At 43.9% G+C, this 18,645-nt stretch overlaps 1 protein-coding gene across 2 annotated transcripts in view; it reads right to left on the minus strand.

The window, feature by feature from the left end:
* RAB2B (RAB2B, member RAS oncogene family) overlaps positions 1–18,645 on the minus strand; it is a 24,178-nt gene continuing 5,533 nt past the window's right edge. For both annotated transcript variants that reach the window (XM_077298449.1, XM_077298458.1), the window contains exons 2-8: positions 16,038–16,109; positions 12,972–13,039; positions 12,650–12,732; positions 12,185–12,277; positions 2,932–3,043; positions 2,780–2,848; positions 1–2,692 (exon numbers count right to left, since the gene is read on the minus strand). In XM_077298449.1, coding sequence (XP_077154564.1) covers positions 2,591–2,692; positions 2,780–2,848; positions 2,932–3,043; positions 12,185–12,277; positions 12,650–12,732; positions 12,972–13,039; positions 16,038–16,109 — 599 coding nt within the window. In that variant the 3' untranslated portion in view covers positions 1–2,590. The remainder of the gene's footprint in view (positions 2,693–2,779; positions 2,849–2,931; positions 3,044–12,184; positions 12,278–12,649; positions 12,733–12,971; positions 13,040–16,037; positions 16,110–18,645) is intronic.

The raw sequence follows: 18,645 nt of genomic DNA on the forward strand, positions 1-18,645 counted from the left end.
AACAAATTTACAAAAGTTTTAACATGGGAAAAAGTTTATTAACACATTCATTGGCAACCAGAAAACAAATACATAAAGCACTGTATACTTTATGGCAACCTCTGGTACCTACCTACTTACAGGCATTAAAGTGCAAAAACACAAATTAAAATTCCGTACATTTAAAAAAAAAAAAAATAACCTACAGAGACAGAAAAATATAATACGAATCAAATTTTTCTTTTTGCAAAAAAAACAAGTTCCAGATTGTATATACATAGATACAAGTAATCAATAAATAAGACAGACAGGTAAAGGCAATCTGAGTTATCATGCAATGTTTATCTAGGAAATTGCTACCGGTTTCCTCCAAGGAGTTTTTCCAACATTTAATTGATAGAATATGTCTTTATGTGATGTAGGAGGATTGGGTCACCAAAACAAAAAGATCTGTGGTTTAGTTTATAGGTCATTCTTGGGTCTCCAGAGAAAAGGCATGATAAGGCTAATGAGAGAGGTGGGAATAACAGGATGTAGCCCATTTTTGGAAACCGTGAGGACACAGACTCCTCAATAATACATTTGTGACTAATCCCATCTATGTGAAAAGGATGTAAAAACCCCTTTAGTCCGAGGTCCATACATGGATTTTTCTGCAGCAAATCTGAGGCAAAATACGAACACAGGTTTTGCAGCAGACTCCTAATGGTTTTTCATCTCTGCTCGAATAAGGTTGGGTCTACGTGGAGAAGTGTCACAACAGTAATTCTCACAAGTCGCGCAAGCAAAAACTTATGTGAAACTGGTCTGCAACTAGCAGTCACATGACCATTTGAGATCTGCAGCTATACTGGAAATATCCAGGGGTACGGCAATACACCGTAAGAAATCATTACAGGAGAGGTCGCAGTGTGACATGTATCACCATGTAGCCCTTGCCTAAAAAGAATGATGTCCGAGGTGAAAAGCCAAATCAGAAATTGACTTGCGGCGTGTGTGTGGGAACCCAAAGCACATGGATGAAACATCTTCCACGTTACGTGTGGACCTACCCTACAAACAGAGTTCAAGTAATGCTGGCCCCAAATGTGACAACTTGCTTCCAATGTCAGTGTTCAGTGATAATTGGCCACCAAGACGTTGGGTGTCAAAGGGGCATAAGCTGAAGGATATACAGAGCGATGGGAATCCTACAAGTGCTTTTCTGCCCAATTATAGATTTTCTCCATAACTTAATACTTTTATTCCAAGTGTTAATCATGAATTGCCAAGAAATTGGGAATCCCACAATTGTTATAGTAACACGGACATTAAAAAAAAATAATTATGGTATGTTCAAGTTTACATCTATGGCCACCTTCAGATGATGCCATAAAAAGTGGATAGTTTTTAAGGGGATTATCCAACCCCTTTACCGTTCACAATGGTATAAAAAAGGAAACAAAGCAATATTTACCTAGCCAATCCCCAGCTTATTGTGTGCCAATGTTTCCCTGGTCTCCATCACCCAGCTTCAGCACAGCAGTGCCCACGTATGAGATGGTGTTCTCCTCAACAAAATGTTAGAATATTACATTCTGCCCAATATTCCCATTACAAGTATTATCATGGGATCTTCTCAAAATGGACACAAACGGGTAAAACAGCTGAATATGGCTTGCATCTAGTGTATCCGATCATTGTAATGACCATGCTGCTGGAGTGCTGTCAAGCATCTTCCAACCACGAAGTGAAGGGGGTAGAAGCATCCTTGTCACTGGATGCAGCAGTCAGGTTTTGGCATGAAGCCTGGTAACCAGAGACTGGTGGGGGAACCAGGGAAGCCATGGCACCGAAGAAGCAGCGGCTTGGTTAGGAGAATATTACTCCTCTTTTTTTTTGGACCATTGCAGGTTGTCAAAATCTCACGAGTTGAACAACCCGTTAAACTATGTCAGCGCACACAAATTGCACCTCATCTTCCCTTTTAAGAACGGTTATTCCACATTGGTTCCATTGTAATGCACGTTTTAGATAATCATCAGGCAACAAGAGTTGTACCTACAGAATATCTACTACAGGTGTCATAAGACAGCTGCACATTCTTGCTATGGAAGGCCATCAAGTGTCAAAACAGACATAGGTCAAGTACCCTGTTCACAGGTCGAGGCTCACCCATGAGAGTGCTGCTGTCGTTAATGGCAAGGCTTGACTTTCACTAGATTAGCAGGAACGGAGCTCCTGCTTCCTATATGAAGCCCACCATGTGTGTGTATACCCTACACCAAACCGGTAGAGATTGGCTCGGCATTTCCTCTCCCAGTGGAATGTGCCTAGCTTTGTTGTCTTTTCCTTCATTTAGGTGAATTTTATTATAGTATTAATACCACTAAGTTTTATAGAAAAGAATATTTGCAGTTGCTACACGGAGCAGGAGAATGAAATGACAATAGGACTGAGAATAATACCCCTCTCTCATGTGCAATAAAATAGGCTGAGAGGCTATTTTTTTGTTTTTAAATAGGAAGAGAGACAAAAACACTAAAATAGGAAAGAGGAGCACAGATAGGGCGAGTCAGAAATTGGACCGAGTCAGAAATTGGACCACTTCTTCAGATTTGACCCTTTGTCTTTAGCAGCATCCGGAGGGACCTCTCCCTTCTGCCTGGTTTGGTCGCGCTCCCCCTAGTGACTCAGTTAAGGATTGCTGAGGGCCAACCTTGATCCCATTAGCCTTTAGAGAAAAAGGATAAAAGGAGTAGAACGTTACAAAACAACAAGCCGACAAGCACAATTCGATTGTTAGTTTTTTGCTATTTACCTCATTGTTTACATCAAAGAGCCCAAGCTGAATTTTCTTGTAGATTTCTTTGGCGGTACCAATAAAGGCCTTGGGGAAAATCCATGCAAAAAAAAAAAATTAGACTAGAACTAGGAATTGAATCTCAGCTAGCTAGTTATTGTAACTGGTACCTCTTCTACATTGGCTGCAGTTTTAGCAGAGGTTTCCATAAATATCAGGCCGTGTTCACGGGCAAAAGCTTCTCCTTCCTCCCTTGAAACATCTCTGCGGCTTTCCAGGTCACTAAGGAGAAATAAGGATGAATATGAGGTATGCTCCGTACAGAGGACTACTGCAATCTTGTCTTATACAACCACATTATGTAGTAAACTGCTCAGTTATTAAAGGGTTACAGAACTGTACATTTTCTAAAGAAATATCTGACGTATTAATGCACAAAATGACTTCAGACGGCGGTTTAGGCTTTGAAGGACATAGATCTGTCAAATTCTGCCCCCCACCATTGTACCTTCACATATACAGCTCAAAGCAATGATGGAGGAGGGAGCGTCAGCGGATGTTCCTGCTGCAATCACTCTGGGTGTGAAGTCTCACGGCGGCAGACGCCTCGTTATACTGTAGGGAGCACCAACTGGGTCCCCGTTATATTGTGGGGCCCAGGTATAATGTAGGCAACACTATGAAGTGCATTATACTGTACGGAGGACTATGTGGGGCCATTATACTGTACAGAGGACTATGTTGGCGCCCATAATACTTCCTGGAGAATCACACCGTGATGGGTTACCATACTTTGCTGGGGTGGTATAGTAGGGTCACTATAACGTGCGTGTGGAGGAATCATACTGTGTTTGATGCCCACAATCTTGCCCCCATACTTTTTCATGTTTTTTTTTATCCTTTTTCTTACATGTTGAAATTAGGCCATTGGGTTATATGCTTTTTACTGCTCTAACCTAGAATAAAAAAGTTAGAATAATATCTTAAGATCTATTAAAACAGTTTCATTTGTTCGTAGGACAACCCCTTTTGCATTTATTTCCATATGAAAATGTTCATTGTTGTATTTTATGACAAGGAAAAAACTTCCTCATGGTAATTTACTTTTTTTATATTTCAATATCAAGGTCGGCCCGCGACTTTGTCCAAACTTTTAATTTTGGCGCTCTAGGTATTTAAGTTTGACATCCCTGCTTTAGGTACATGGAACCTGATTCCAGCAATGTATCACTTACTAGTACACTAGGAGCAGCAGTTATGATAGAATCATAGCTTTCTCTGTCGTAGATCTTGCAGAGCTCGGTTGTTGAGCTGCGTATAACCCACCAATACCACAGCTTTCTGTAGACATTCTACAGTGAGAGTGGATAACCAGTGCTGGGGGTGTGGTTGGACTAGGAGGCACAAGGCCAGTTGTCCTGTAATGATAATCTCCTACTGATAAAACATTGTATAAAAGCAAAAATAGAGCCCAGTAAGTGATACATCCCTGGAATCAGGGTCTCTTCTCCTACATTATGGTCATTTCAGGTTACATAGCAGAAAACTTGTGACAGATTTCCTTTAACCCCAAAGATGGTTTGCACATTAATGACCGGGCCAACTTTTACAATTCTGACCACTGTCACTTTATGAGGTAATAACTCTGGAACGCTTCAACAGACCCTACGATTGCTTTTTCACGAGGAGCCATTTTGCTTTTCCAGAGCCTTTGTGCTACCAGTAATGTGGAGGCCCCCTATATTTCCGTTAACGGATGACAGACCTGAGTGGCGACTTGCTTTTTTTCTTGATTGAGCTGAAGTTGAAGCTTTTATTGGGAACATTTTATATAACATTTGGGATCACATTTATCTGGTGCTCTACACTGAGCACTCACTTTAGGGTTTCCATCTAAATCTTTGAGTGACGCGATTCAGATGAATCCCCCGAGGGATCCATTTACTATAATGAGGCAGCAGAGTTACTTTGGACTCTGTTTTGTCTGTGTTCAGCAGTGCCCTCCTTTTCAGAGTCGCACAAAACTGTGGCCGACGGCACTTTTATGCAAACCTAAAAAGGATGGACACTGCCGGATCACAGGTCCTATGGCATCCACAGTGCCCCCATCTGCCTCATTATAGGGAATCTTCCGCTGGGGGTTTCGTGTGAATCACACATTTCAGAGATTTACACAGAAACCCCCAGTGTAAGCACAGGATAAATATGTGCAGAGCTTTACTGCGATCTTTGGAGGCACAATTGAAAAGGTGTGTGTGTATGTAATGTATATAATTATATATATATTCAGTGCGATTACAGTGATATCAAATTTATACCGGGTTTTTATGTTTGGCTGCTATCACACACTAAAAGATGCTTTTTATTGCATCACCATGTTTTGAGCGGTATAGTTTTTCCATATTTTGGCCCACAGTCATGTGATGGCTTGCTTTTAGCAGGACGAGTTGATGTTTTTATAGGTACCATTTTAAGGCACGACATTTTTTGATCGCTTTCTACGGAAAGTATTCATTTCCTCTTTAAATTTTTCACTCTGTTTCATTACAGCCATTTGGTAAATTCAAAAAAGTTCATTTTTTTTCCTCTCATTAATGTACATTCTGCACCCCATCTTCACTGAACAAAAACAGAAATGTAGTAATTTTTGCAAATTTATTAACCCCTTCCCGACCCATGACGCCACGTAGGCGTCATGAAAACCCGTGCCAATCCGACCCATGACGCCTATGTGGCGTCATGGAATGATCGCGTCCCTGCAGGCCGGGTGAAGGGGTTAACTCCTATTTTACCCGATCTGCAGGGAGAGGGGGAGTGGTGCTTCAGCCCAGGGGGGGTGGCTTCACCCCCCGTGGCTACGATCGCTCTGATTGGCTGTTGAAAGTGAAACTGCCAATCAGAGCGATTTGTAATATTTCACCTGAAAAACTGGTGAAATATTACAATCCAGCCATGGCCGATGCTGCAATATCATCGGCCATGGCTGGAAACACTAATGTGACCCCCCCCCCACCCCACCCCACCGATCGCCCCCCCAGTGCTCCGTTATGGGGTCCGGTCCCCTCGGTCCTGTGCTCCGCTGCCCCGTGCTCCTGCCCGCTCCCCCCGTGCTGCTATGCCACCCCCCCTGTGCTCCGACGCCCCCCCCCGTGCCCCGATCTCCCCCCCCTTATACTCACCGAGGCTCCCGGTGTCCGTCCGCCTCCTCGCTGGGCGCCGCCATCTTCCAAAATGGCGGGCGCATGCTCAGTGCGCCCGCCGAATCTGCCAGTCGGCAGATTTGTTAAAAGTACATTTTGATCGCTGCGATAGGTTCTATCACAGCGATCAAAATAAAAAAAAATAATAAATAAACCCCCCCCTTTATCACCCCCATAGGTAGGGACAATAATAAAATAAAGAAAATATACATTTTTTTTTTTTTCTTTTTCCACTAGGGTTAGGGTTAGAACTAGGGTTAGGGTTACGGGTATGGTTAGGGTTAGGGTTAGAGGTAGGGTTAGGGTTAGGGCATGTGCGGATTTGGCTGCGGATCCGCAGCGGATTGGCCGTGGATCCGCAGCGGATTGGCCGCGGATTGGCCGCTGTGAATTCGTAGCAGTTTTCCATCAGGTTTACAGTACCATGTACACCTATGGAAAACCAAATCCGCTGTGCCCATGGTGCGGAAAATTCCGTGCAGAAACGCTGCGTTGTATTTTCCGCAGCATGTCAATTCTTTGTGCGGATTCCGCAGCGTTTTACACCTGTTGCTCAATAGGAATCCGCAGGTGAAATCCGCACAAAAAAACACTGGAAATCTGCTGTAAATCCGCAGGTAAAACGCAGTGCCTTTTACCTGCAGATTTTTCAAAAATCGTGCGGAAAAATCTTACACGAATCCGCAACGTGGGCACATACCCTTAGGGTTAGGGTTGGAATTAGGGCTAGGGTTGGAAATAGGGTTAAGAATAGGCTTGTGGTTAGGGTTACGGATAGGGTTAGGGGTGTGTTGGGGTTACAGTTGTGGTTAGGGTTGGGATTAGGGTTAGGGTTGGGATTAGGGTTAGGATTAGGGTTGGAATTAGGGTTACGGGTGTGTTGGGGTTAGGGTTGTGGTTAGGGGTGTGTTGGGGTTAGGGTTGGGATTAGGGTTATGGCTACAGTTGGGATTAGTATTAGGGGTGTGTTGGGGTTAGTGTTGAAGTTAGAATTGAGGGGTATCCACTGTTTAGGCACATCAGGGGCTCTGCAAACGCAACATGGCGCCACTATTGATTCCAGCCAATCTTGCATTCAAAAAGTCAAATGGTGCTCCCTCCATTCCAAGCCCCGACATGCGCCCAAACAGTGGTTTACCCCCACATTTGGGGTACCAGCGTACTCAGGACAAACTGGGCAACAACTGTTGGGGTCCAATTTCTCCAGTTACCCTTGCAAAAATAAAAAATTACTTGCTAAGACATAATTTTTGAGGAAAGAACAATTATTTTTTATTTTCATGGCTCTGCGTTATAAACTTCTGTGAAGCACTTGGGGGTTGAAAGTGCTCACCACACATCTAGATAAGTTCCTTGGGGGGTCTAGTTTCCAAAATGGGGTCACTTGTGGGGTGTTTCTACTGTTTAGGCACATCAGCAGCTCTGCAAATGCAACGTGACGCCCGCAGACCATTCCATCAAAGTCTGCATTTCAAATGTCACTACTTCCCTTCCGAGCCCTGACGTGCGCCCAAACAGTGGTTTACCCCCACATATGGGGTATCACTGTACTCACAACAAACTGGGCAACAAACATTGGGGCCCAATTTCTCCTGTTACCCTTGTGAAAATAAAGAATTGCTTGCTAAAACATCTTTTTCGAGGAAAGAAAAATGATTTTTTATTTTCACGGCTCTGCGTTGTAAACTTCTGTGAAGCACTTGGGGGTTGAACGTGCTCACCACACATCTAGATAAGTTCCTTGGGGGTCTAGTTTCCAAAATGGGGTCACTTGTGGGGGGTTTCTACTGTTTAGGCATATCAGGGGCTCTGCAAACGTAACATGATGCCCGCAGACCATTCCATCAAAGTCTGCATTCCAAAACGTCACTACTTCCCTTCCGAGCCCCGGCATGTGCCCAAACAGTGGTTTACCCCCACATATGGGGTATCAGCGTACTCAGGAGAAACTGGACAACAACTTTTGGGGTCCAATTTCTCCTGTTACCTTTGGGAAAATAAAAAATTGTGGGCTAAAAAAATCATTTTTGAGAAAAGAAAAATTATTTTTTATTTTCACAGCTCTGCGTTATAAACTTCTGTGAAGCACTTGGGGGTTCAAAGTGCTCACCACACATCTAGATTAGTTCCTTGGGAGGTCTAGTTTCCAAAATGGGGTCACTTGTGCGGGAGCTCCAATGTTTAGGCACACAGGGGCTCTCCAAACGCGACATGGTGTCCGCTAATGATTGGAGCTAATTTTCCATTCAAAAAGCCAAATGGCGTGCCTTCCCTTCCGAGCCCTGCCGTGCGCCCAAACAGTGGTTTACCCCCACATATGGGGTATCATCGTACTCAGTACAAACTGGACAACAACATTTGGGGTCCAATTTCTCCTATTAACCTTGGGAAAATAAAAAATTCTGGGCTAAAAATCATTTTTGAGGAAAGAAAAATTATTTTTTATTTTCACGGCTCTGCGTTATAAACTTCTGTGAAGCACCTGGGGGTTATAAGTGCTCACTATGCATCTAGATAAGTTTCTTTGGGGGTCTAGTTTCCAAAATGGGGTAACTTGTAGGGGAGCTCCAATGTTTAGGCACACAGGGGCTCTCCAAACGCGACATGGTGTCCGCTAACGATTGGAGCCAATTATTCATTGAAAAAGTCAAATGGCGCTCCTTCCCTTCCGAGCCCTGCCGTGCGCCCAAACAGTGGTTTACCCCCACATATGAGGTATCAGCGTACTCAGGACAAATTGGACAACAACGTTCGTGGTCCAGTTTCTCCTTTTACCCTTGGGAAAATAAAAAAAATTTCGCTAAAAGATCATTTTTGTGACTAAAAAGTTAAATGTTCATTTTTTCCTTCCATGTTGCTTCTGCTGCTGTGAAACACCCGAAGGGTTAATAAACTTCTTGAATGTGGTTTTGAGCACCTTGAGGGGTGCAGTTTTTAGAATGGTGTCACTTTTGGGTATTTTCAGCCATATAGAACCCTCAAACTGACTTCAAATGTGAGGTGGTCCCTAAAAAAAATGGTTTTGTAAATTTTGTTGTAAAAATTAGAAATCACTGGTCAAATTTTAACCCTTATAACTTCCTAGCAAAAAAAATAATTGTTTCCAAAATTGAGCTGATGTAAAGTAGACATGTGGGAAATGTTATTTATTAACTATTTTGTGTCACATAACTCTCTGGTTTAACAGAATAAAAATTCAAAATGTGAAAATTGCAAAATTTTCTAAATTTTTGCCAAATTTCCGTTTTTTTCACAAATAAACTCAGAAATTATCGACCTATATTTACCACTAACATGAAGCCCAATATGTCACGAAAAAACAATCTCAGAATCGCTAGGATCCGTTGAAGCGTTCCTGAGTTATTACCTCATAAAGGGACACTGGTCAGAATTGCAAAAAACGGCAAGGTCATTAAGGCCAAAATAGGCTGGGTCATGAAGGGGTTAAAGAAGAAAAACAGAAATATGACAGTCAAATATTCAAACCCCTTGCTCACTATTGAGTAGAAGCACCCTTTTGAGCTAGTACAGCCATGAGTCTTCTTGGCAATGATGCAACAAGTTTTTCACACCTGGATTTGGGGAGCCATTCTTCCTTGCAGATCCTCTCCAGTTCGGTCAGGTTGGATGCTGAACCTTGGTGGACAGCCATTTTCAGGTCTCTCCAGAGATGCTCAATTGGGTTTAGGTCAGGGCTCTGGAATGGTCACAGTGTTGTTCTGAAGCCACTCCTTTGTTATTTTAGCTGTGTGCTTAGGGTCATTGTCTTGTTGGAAGGTGAACCTTCAGCCAAGTCGGAGGTCCAGAGCACTCTGAAAAACACCCCCATAGCATGATGCTGCCACCACATTTCACTCTCAGGATTGTATTGGGCAGGTGATGAGCAGTGCCTGGTTTTCTCCAAACATACCGCTTAGAATTATCACCAAAAAGGTCTATCTTCGTCTCATCAGACCAGAGAATCTTATTTCTCATAGTCTGGGAGTCCTTCATGTGTTTTTGAGCAAACTAAGCGGGCTCTTGCACTGAAGAGAGGCTTCTGTCGGGCCACCCTGCGATAAAGGCCTGACTGGTGGAGGGCTGCAGTGATAGTTGACTTTGTGGAAGTTTCTCCCATCTCCCTACTGCATCTCTGGAGCTCAGCCACAGTGATCTTGGGGTTCTTCTGTTCCTCTCTCACACGAATTCTCAGTTTGGCTGGATGGCCAGGTATAAGAAGACTTCTGGTGGTCCCAAACTTATTCCATTTAAGGATTATGGAGGCCACTGTGCTCTTAGGAACCTTGAGTACTGCAGAAATTCTGTTGTAACCTTGGCCAGATCTGTGCCTTGCCACAATTTTGTCTTTGAGCTCCTTGGCCAGTTCCTATGATCTCATGATTCTCATTTGGTCTGACATGCACTGTGAGCTGTGAGGTCTTATATAGACAGGTGTGCACCTTTCCAAATCAAGTCCTATCAGTTTAATTAAACACAGCTGGACTCCAATGAAGGAGTAGAACCATCTCAAGGAGGATCACAAGGAAATGGACAGTATATGAGTGTCTGAATACTTATGACCATGTGATATTTCAGATTTTCTTTTTATTAAATTTGCAAAAATTACTACATTTCTATCTTTTTTCAGTTAAGATGGGGTGCAGAGTGTACATTAATGAGAAAAAAAAAAAAAAAAAAAAAAAGAAGAACTTTTCTGAATTTACCAAAGGGCTGCAATGAAACCGTGAAAAATGTAAAGGGGTCTGAATACTTTCTGTACCCACTGTATATCTTTTATGTTTTGGCGCTTTTACACACTATTTTATAGAAAAAATTATTTTTGCATCGCTTTATCCTGAGCGCTATAACTTTTATTTTTCCGCTGATGGAGTTGTATGGTGGCTTGTTTTTTGCGGAAGAAGATGACGTTTTCAGTGGTACCATGTTTATTTACAACTGTCTTTTTTATCTCGTTTTATTATACTTTTTGTTCGGCGGTATGATAAAAAAAACAAGGCAAAAAAAACAATGCTTTGTTATTTTTTTTTTAATGGTGTTCACTAAAGGGGAGTTTTATAGGTTGGGTTGTTGTTGATGTGGCGATACCAAATATGTAATTTTTTTCCTATAAATATTTATTTATAATTAAAATATCTTGATTTTTTTCAAAAAAAACTCTCCAATTTTTTCTCTATTTTTTTTTTTTTTTTTTACTTTGCCCAACTATGTGACTAACAATTTTTGCAGGCTGTTCGCTTGTATAGTACGGTGCAGCAGCATCCCCATGCTCTATAAACTGTCAGTTCTGCACTGACAGACTTGCTGATCATGCACTGCGCATGTTCAAGCAACTTTCCTAGATCTGGTGACCCAGATGTCGTCATGACAACATCGGGTCACCATGGCAACGATCAGGACCCTGTCACGCCATGGGGTCTCCGATCCAAGGGCATAGGGGCTGTCATCCCTCTGCCAGCTCCCGGAATGCTGTTCGTAGTATTTCGGGGGTTAAAGTGCCAGGAGAGGTGCAGGACCATTCCTGGCACTTACTGCCGGGTGTAAGCTTTCAGAATCAGCCGACACCCGGCGGTGATCACCTGCGCACCACCGTGTGCACAGGCGATCCCTGTGACGTAATAATCCGTACCTGGTCAAATAGGCCCAGGGCACAGGGACAGATTGTTATGTCAGAAAGGTGTTAAGGAGCGAACGGCTTCAGGTTACATTACTGTATCTGTAAATCATTTCACCAAAATCTGCTGCATTTACATAAGAGATTTGTAATTAAGATATGAAATGTACCAAGTTCCATCTTTATGGAATATTATTATTTTGTCACTGGGTTGAATCAAAAAATTTATCTCACGCTGCAATATTCGGCCTCTCGGTTCTCCTGAACAAGGCCAACAAATCAATGGAACCCTAGCGATCCAAAAATCAGGGCTTTGGAGCGAGGCTCTTCCTCCTCTGCATTCATTGTCTATCGGACTTCTGAGTGTACAGCAGTCCAGCAGTCCCATAGACAAAGAATGGAGTGAAATCCGTGCATGCGTACCTGATCTTGGGAAAGCCGAGGGTCCCATAAGGTGGACACCAAAATCTCTAAGGTTGAAATGCCCACGCAGAAAATGGTTCTTCTCGGCTCCATAATCGCACATTCTATTCTACCCAACAATTTCCATGAACAGAATTTCCGTCTTATTCTCCCAAAGCACAAAGGATGAAAGTAAAACAAGGACTGCACCTTTTGTTTCCGATCAGTATGATGACCATGTTGCTGCTGGAGTGCTGCCGAGCATCTTCCAACCATGAAGTGAGGTGGATAAATGTTTCCCGTCTGAATATGAAAGAAAATTGGTGACAATTACACATTGAATAATGTTAGAGAAGCTAAAGATATGTATCCATATGGCCAGAAAAGGAACGTATACACGGGATAGGTAATAAATGTATGATTAGTGGGGGTCCGACCGCTGGGACTACCACCGAAGAGAATTTTGGTGTAAAGGCCTCCAAGTGACTAGAATAGGGCGTAGGACAACCGCTGCTTTACTTACCATCTATGGATTGAGGGACCTAGCCCATATAAAGGAAAGGAGCATCAGTAGTGGCAGCAAGTGATTTTACATATTAGGAGGCATTAATAAGCAAGAAATACAATTATAGCATCAGCTTATTGAAAGTAGGACAAGTAAATGGTTGCACCCACCTAGTGATATCATACACGAGCAGTGCCCCCGCAGCGCCTCGGTAATAAGACCGGGTTATAGAGCGGAAACTCTCCTGCCCTGCCTGAGATCAAGCAAAAAAAATACAAAAAACAGACAAACTGTAAAATGAGTGCAACAACTGCACAGGAGATGGAGACAAGCGATTTCCACAGTGACAACTGGATGCACAGGAAATACAGTTCTGCCATTCTCGATCCACGACATGGGTGGAATACCACCAACTTCATGGCAGATCTATGTTTGGCTCATAGTCCACATGGCATGCTCGACTATAAATTATATATTTAAATCCCATCTCACCGTGTCCCATATCTGCAGCTTGATGGGCTTTCCATCAATATTAATCATACGGGCACCAAACTCCACTCCTAAGAAAAGAAACAGTATGTTAGCAAAGGGTGGGTTCAAGATTGAAAAAGGGTCACGGGGGCTGGAAAATCTAATCTACTATATAATTGTCTAAGGGTCACTTCCGTCTTTCTGTCTGTCTCTCATGGAAATCCCGCGTCGCTGATTTGTCGTGGCCAGCTGAAATGGCCGCTCCCTCCTCCCCTGCAGTCAGTGCCCCCTCCTGAATCCCTCATGTAAGGATTCATCTCCACTAAAGGTCTAAATCGGTGCTGCACTTTATGTACATACTGTGAGGCAGTGACCCGTTACAGCTAGGAGGCGCTGTTTGTGCTGCCCAGAATGTGCATGGAGGCGTATGACGGCCATAGGTGTGCATGGCAGTCGCAGGTGTAGCTGTGATTGCAATGTGAGGCAGTGACTCATGTCACAGGTAGGGGTCACTGTGTGTTCGCCCCAGGTTGTGCATGCAGACGGATGAAGTCCATAGGTGTGCATGAGAGTCACGGATTTACGATCCGGGTTTTCCATGTGGCTGAAGGCCACAAGGTTGTGTGTGTTAAAAGCCCTGCAGTAAGAGGTTTGGGGGTGTCAGGTGTGTGAGGTGCACGTCAGTGTCAATCAGGTGTGTGTTGGTGTGCAGATCAGAGGCCTGCAGAGCACTGGCTGAGTGCATGGAGGCACAGGCCAGCGGAGCCAGCACCCAGGGCAGCTGAATAGCCTGGCACCCGCAGCGTATAAAGCGATGCAAGTCATCCATGGTACTGGTCTCGGATGTGGACAGTCCTGTGCCCGGAGGTGGATGTCCTGTGCCCGAAGGAGTCGGATGTGGACAGTCCTCTTCCCGGAGGTGGATGTCCTGTGCCCAAAAGAGGACTAGCATGTGTAACAATTGAAAACAGGTGGATATGGTGCCCAGCTGCTATCCGGAGGATATCCTGGGCTGTGTACGACTGTGTGAGTAAAGAGACTGTAAGACTGATGCAGTGGATGCAGGACACCCACGGGAACTAGTCGGAGGGGGCTGGTGTGTGTAGTGTCTGCAACATATGAGGCTGTGTGTATGGAGACTGTAATATGGCTTGCGGTCGCCCAGGGAAACTGGACAAGGGAAGTCTGGCCTGTTCAGCGACCGCAAATCTAAAGCCATGTGATAGGTATTGGTGTGAACTGAAAACTGATAATATACACTGAAGTTATACGCATTTGTGTGAGTTGGACTTTAATGCTGTGAGGAAACACATTAAAGAGACTTTTGTTGGAACTTTGAGGGTCACTGCCTCTTCACTACGTACGATGCTACCACAATCTTACAATATTACAATACTCACTAGTGAGCAGTGCTGTGGGGTCGGAAGTTTAGGCGAGATGAATCTGTGCTGCACTTCATGTACATGCCCTGAAGTGACCAGTGCTGTGGGGTCGGGAGACAGGGAAATTGAGGAGTCAGAGGTTTGGCTTACTGACTCTACAGCCCTGAGGTAAAATCTTAAAGGGAACCTGTCACCCCCAAAATCGATGGTGAAGTAAGCTCACCGTCATCAGGGGCTTATCTACAGCATTCTGTAATGCTGTAGATAAGCCGCCGATGTAAGGCTACTTTCACACTAGCGTTGTGTGACGTACGTCGCAATGCGTCGTTTTGGAGAAAAAACGCATCCTGCAGAGTTGCCCGCAGGATGCGTTTTTTTCTCCATAGACTTGCATTAGCGACGGATTGCCAGACGTCACATCCGTCGTGCGATGGATGCGTCGTGTTTTGGCGGACCGTTGGCACAAAAAAAGTTCCATGTAACTTTTTTTGTGCGTCGCATCCGCCATTTTCGACCGCGCATGTGCGGCTGAAACTCCGCCCCCTCTTCCCGGACTGCAGAATAGGCAGCGGATGCATTGTAAAACTTCATCTGCTGCCCACGTCTTGCAGTTATTTCACAGCGTCCGTCGGCCCGACGCATTGCGACAGGCCCATACCGACGGATCAGTGTGAAAGTAGCCTTACCTGAAAGAGGAGAAGAAGAGGTTAGATTATACTCACCCAGGGGCGGTCCCGCTCCGATGGGAGTCTCAGGTCCGGTACAGGGCCTCCCATCTTTATTCCATGACGTCCTCTTCTGGTCTTCACGCCGCGGCTCCGGCGCAGGCGTACTTTGTCTGCCCTGTACTGCAGTGCGCAGGCGCTGGAAAGGTCAGAGAGGTCCTGCGCCCTTTGCTCTGCCCTCAACAGGGCAGACAAAGTACGCCTGCGCCGGAGCCGCGGCGTGAAGACCAGAAGAGGACGTCATGGAATGAAGATGGGAGGCGCCAGAGCGGACCTGAGACAGCCATCGGACCGGACCGCAGCGGGACCGCCCCTGGGTGATTATAATCTAACCTCTTTTTCTCCTCTTTCAGGTAACATCGGGGGCTTATCTACAGCATTACAGAATGCTGTAGATAAGCCCCTGATGACGGTGAGCTTACCTCATCATCGATTTTGGGGGGTGACAGGTTCCCTTTAAATTCTCATAGGGTATGTGCACACATTCAGGATTTCTTGCAGAAATTTCCTGACAAAAACCGGATAATTCTGCTAGAAATCCGCATGCGTTTTTATCGCTTTTTTTGCGCGTTTTTGCCCAATGCATTAAATAGCGGGGAAAAAACGCAAAAAAATCCACAAAATTAATGAACATGCTGCTTTTTTTTACCGCAATGCGTTTTTTTTTTTAGGAAAAAACGCATCATGTGCACAAAAATTGCAGAATACATTCTAAATGATAGGATGCATATGCATGCTTTTTTTTAATGCGTTTTTATAGCGAAAATTCCTGAATGTGTGCACATACCCATAAAGAATGGAAGAACGGAAGTGCCCAATACAAAGATATCGGATCCATGTGGAATAGGGGTTAAAGTCATCGTACGTAGCAATACTGAATGTTCTAGAAGCAGATCAGACAAGACTGAAGACTGCCACAATTATCACATACACATCAGTGCGATATACAGAACAGGCAGACATGAAATGAGACGTTTCACCTATTGTCAAATCGTGAACCGGCTGAAATCTCTTATCTGTAAACTGCAGCAGTAAACAGGATTTTCCTACTCCTGCAAAAAATTGAATAAAAATATCCATCAGTTATTGGCAACACTTAAAAAACCTAATAGCAGCCTCCTTTTTCTATTTATTCTGAGAGAAGCATGATATAGTGGCAGAGACCCTAATTCCCGCGATATGTCACTTACTTGACTGCATGCTGTCGTTTTGATTCAATCATTATTTTCTCTGTAGCAGATCTAGCAGTGTTCAGAATGCTAAGCCCTGTATAGCCCACCCCCAACACATGCTGTCAGCTTTCTGTGTACACTGTGCGTTAATAGAAAGTTGCTAGTTAGTGCTGGGGGCGTGCTTGGACTAAGGCACGACACACCTAGTCTAGTGATAATCTCCTGCTGAGAAAACACACTTTACTGAAAGAGCAACATCTAGCTCAGTAAGTGATACATATTTGGGATTAGGCTCTCTGCCCCTACATCATGCTGCTCTCGGACTGCAAAGCAAAGCCTGCTGACAGATTTATCTTAAGATAGGTACAACGTTTTTATTCATTCATATTACCGTAGGTTTTCGCCTATAAAACCGAAAATACGTTACAGGTTGAATGTCCAGTGTGATGTCAGGCAATAAAACTAACCAATGAAGGTTTGTTTCGTATTTTTTTTTTTTATTAAAGAGGATATACTGAGGCAAATTTTGCAATGCATCTTTTGTTTAGTTTAAATATGGTCCATACAATCAGATATGAGGCTATGTATCCAACGGCTGTACCCCCACACCAAGGGTACGATGCTGGCAGTTGCAGCATGGCCAACTCACTTCAAGCAATGCTGCTACTTAGTTTTGACCAAGACAAGACGGCCATGATTCTTTTACTGGTGAGCCGATGGCTTTTTTTTTTTTTTTTTTTTTTTTAATACATATATAGTGAGAATTTGAACCACACTTTTATAGAAAGCTTATATTGATCTTTAATAGCTTAATATAATAGAATCTTCTATTAAGTCTATATTCATTATTTTGCTGACATGTAAGATTTTCTTGTGTGGTGATGTATTTTTCCAGAATGTCTGTGTGGGATGTTCAAGGCCGGGAAATATTCTTACAAGACATGTGGATGGTTTATTAAACAATGTACTCATTGAAAATATAATTAACTTGTGAGGAAAGGTTTCTCTTGTAGCAACAGAAAGGTTTCAAATGTATGTAACTTGTATAACAGTGTCCTTCAATGTTGATTATAAAAATAGATGTAACCCCAGAAGCGGGAGACACTCTGCCTTATCCTTTCTGAGGTGATTTTTTGAGCTGTCGCCTCATATATGAGAAAAACCTGGGTGTTGATACGACCTTAGCTGTCTATAGAATGAAATGGCCAGAGAAGGGAGATTTTTCTGATACACATACCTTAGAATCTGACCAGCACTGCTTGTATCATAGCATTGGCTCGGCTGAGCCTGTGGGAAGATTATAATGAGGGCAATCTGGGCTACTGCCTGAGGCTCCGGGTGTGTTCCAGATTGCCCTTATGTCTTGTGCGCCATCCACCCGACAATATAGCAGACAGCACACTCTGCATGGTCACATCAGCTTCACTCACGTCACGCGCAGAGCCTCTGAAATTCCCGCCTGTCTACCCCTGCAGTGCCCAGTGCTGGCTCTGCCTCCTTGTGCTGCCCTCCTACTGGCAGCTCGTGGTGATGGCAAGAAGCAAACCGCATAGGATAGATTGTGTGCGGTGAGAGGGACGTGGGCATTTTACCCTGGGCGCCGCAGGGCACGTTACCACAGATTAACGTTACTCTGTAGGAATGGAGGCTGAAGGGGAGGCATGTGTGGGCTCATACTGTAAATAGGGAACAATGTGTGGGCTCATACTGTATCTAGGGGCCATACTGCCTGGGCCAGTGAGCTGTTATCCTCATTGCAGGACAGCTTATTGTCTCCTTTTCTTGTCTTAATTGAAGAAATTCCCTGATGAACCACTAAATAACCAAAGGGAGGGGAACGCGTTGGAAGAAGAGGTCACTGAGCTAAGTACATAACTGTGTAAAAATCAGACGACATCTGAGTGAGGTCTAGTTTTCATGGACTGACCGAGTAAAATGGAGAAACTTTTTTTCCCCTCCACATCTGAGACCTACTGATCACCATAAATCGGACCAATTTTCTTGGATGAGAGAAAAACGGTCAGGTGGCCCTAGCCTATCTGAGGGGATGTCAGGGGAAAGAAGCCAGGGGGCGGATTAAGGATAGAGGGCCGCGGGGCAGTTTAGAAGGAGCGGGCCCACCCCCAGCTGACAAAATAGCTGCATAGCGCACATTTTTCCTTATGTACAGAACTATGCAAAACAGCACTATACATAATAGAGCAGTGGTGGGAGATTACTTGGTGGAGGCCAAACCAATAGGCTGAAATTAATTCCGCTCAATTTTAATAACCATTTTTGTTTGTTAATTGCATGACTTAACATTGAGCAGAATTAAGTATTCTGACCACCTTTTATATACAATATGAGCCCCCACAGTCAATCTACGAGGCCCACAAACAAACAAACAAACAAAGTTCTCTCATTCGTTAAAAAC

This window comes from Ranitomeya variabilis, chromosome 1 (genome assembly GCF_051348905.1).
Source record: "Ranitomeya variabilis isolate aRanVar5 chromosome 1, aRanVar5.hap1, whole genome shotgun sequence".
NCBI classification, from domain to species: domain Eukaryota; kingdom Metazoa; phylum Chordata; class Amphibia; order Anura; family Dendrobatidae; genus Ranitomeya; species Ranitomeya variabilis.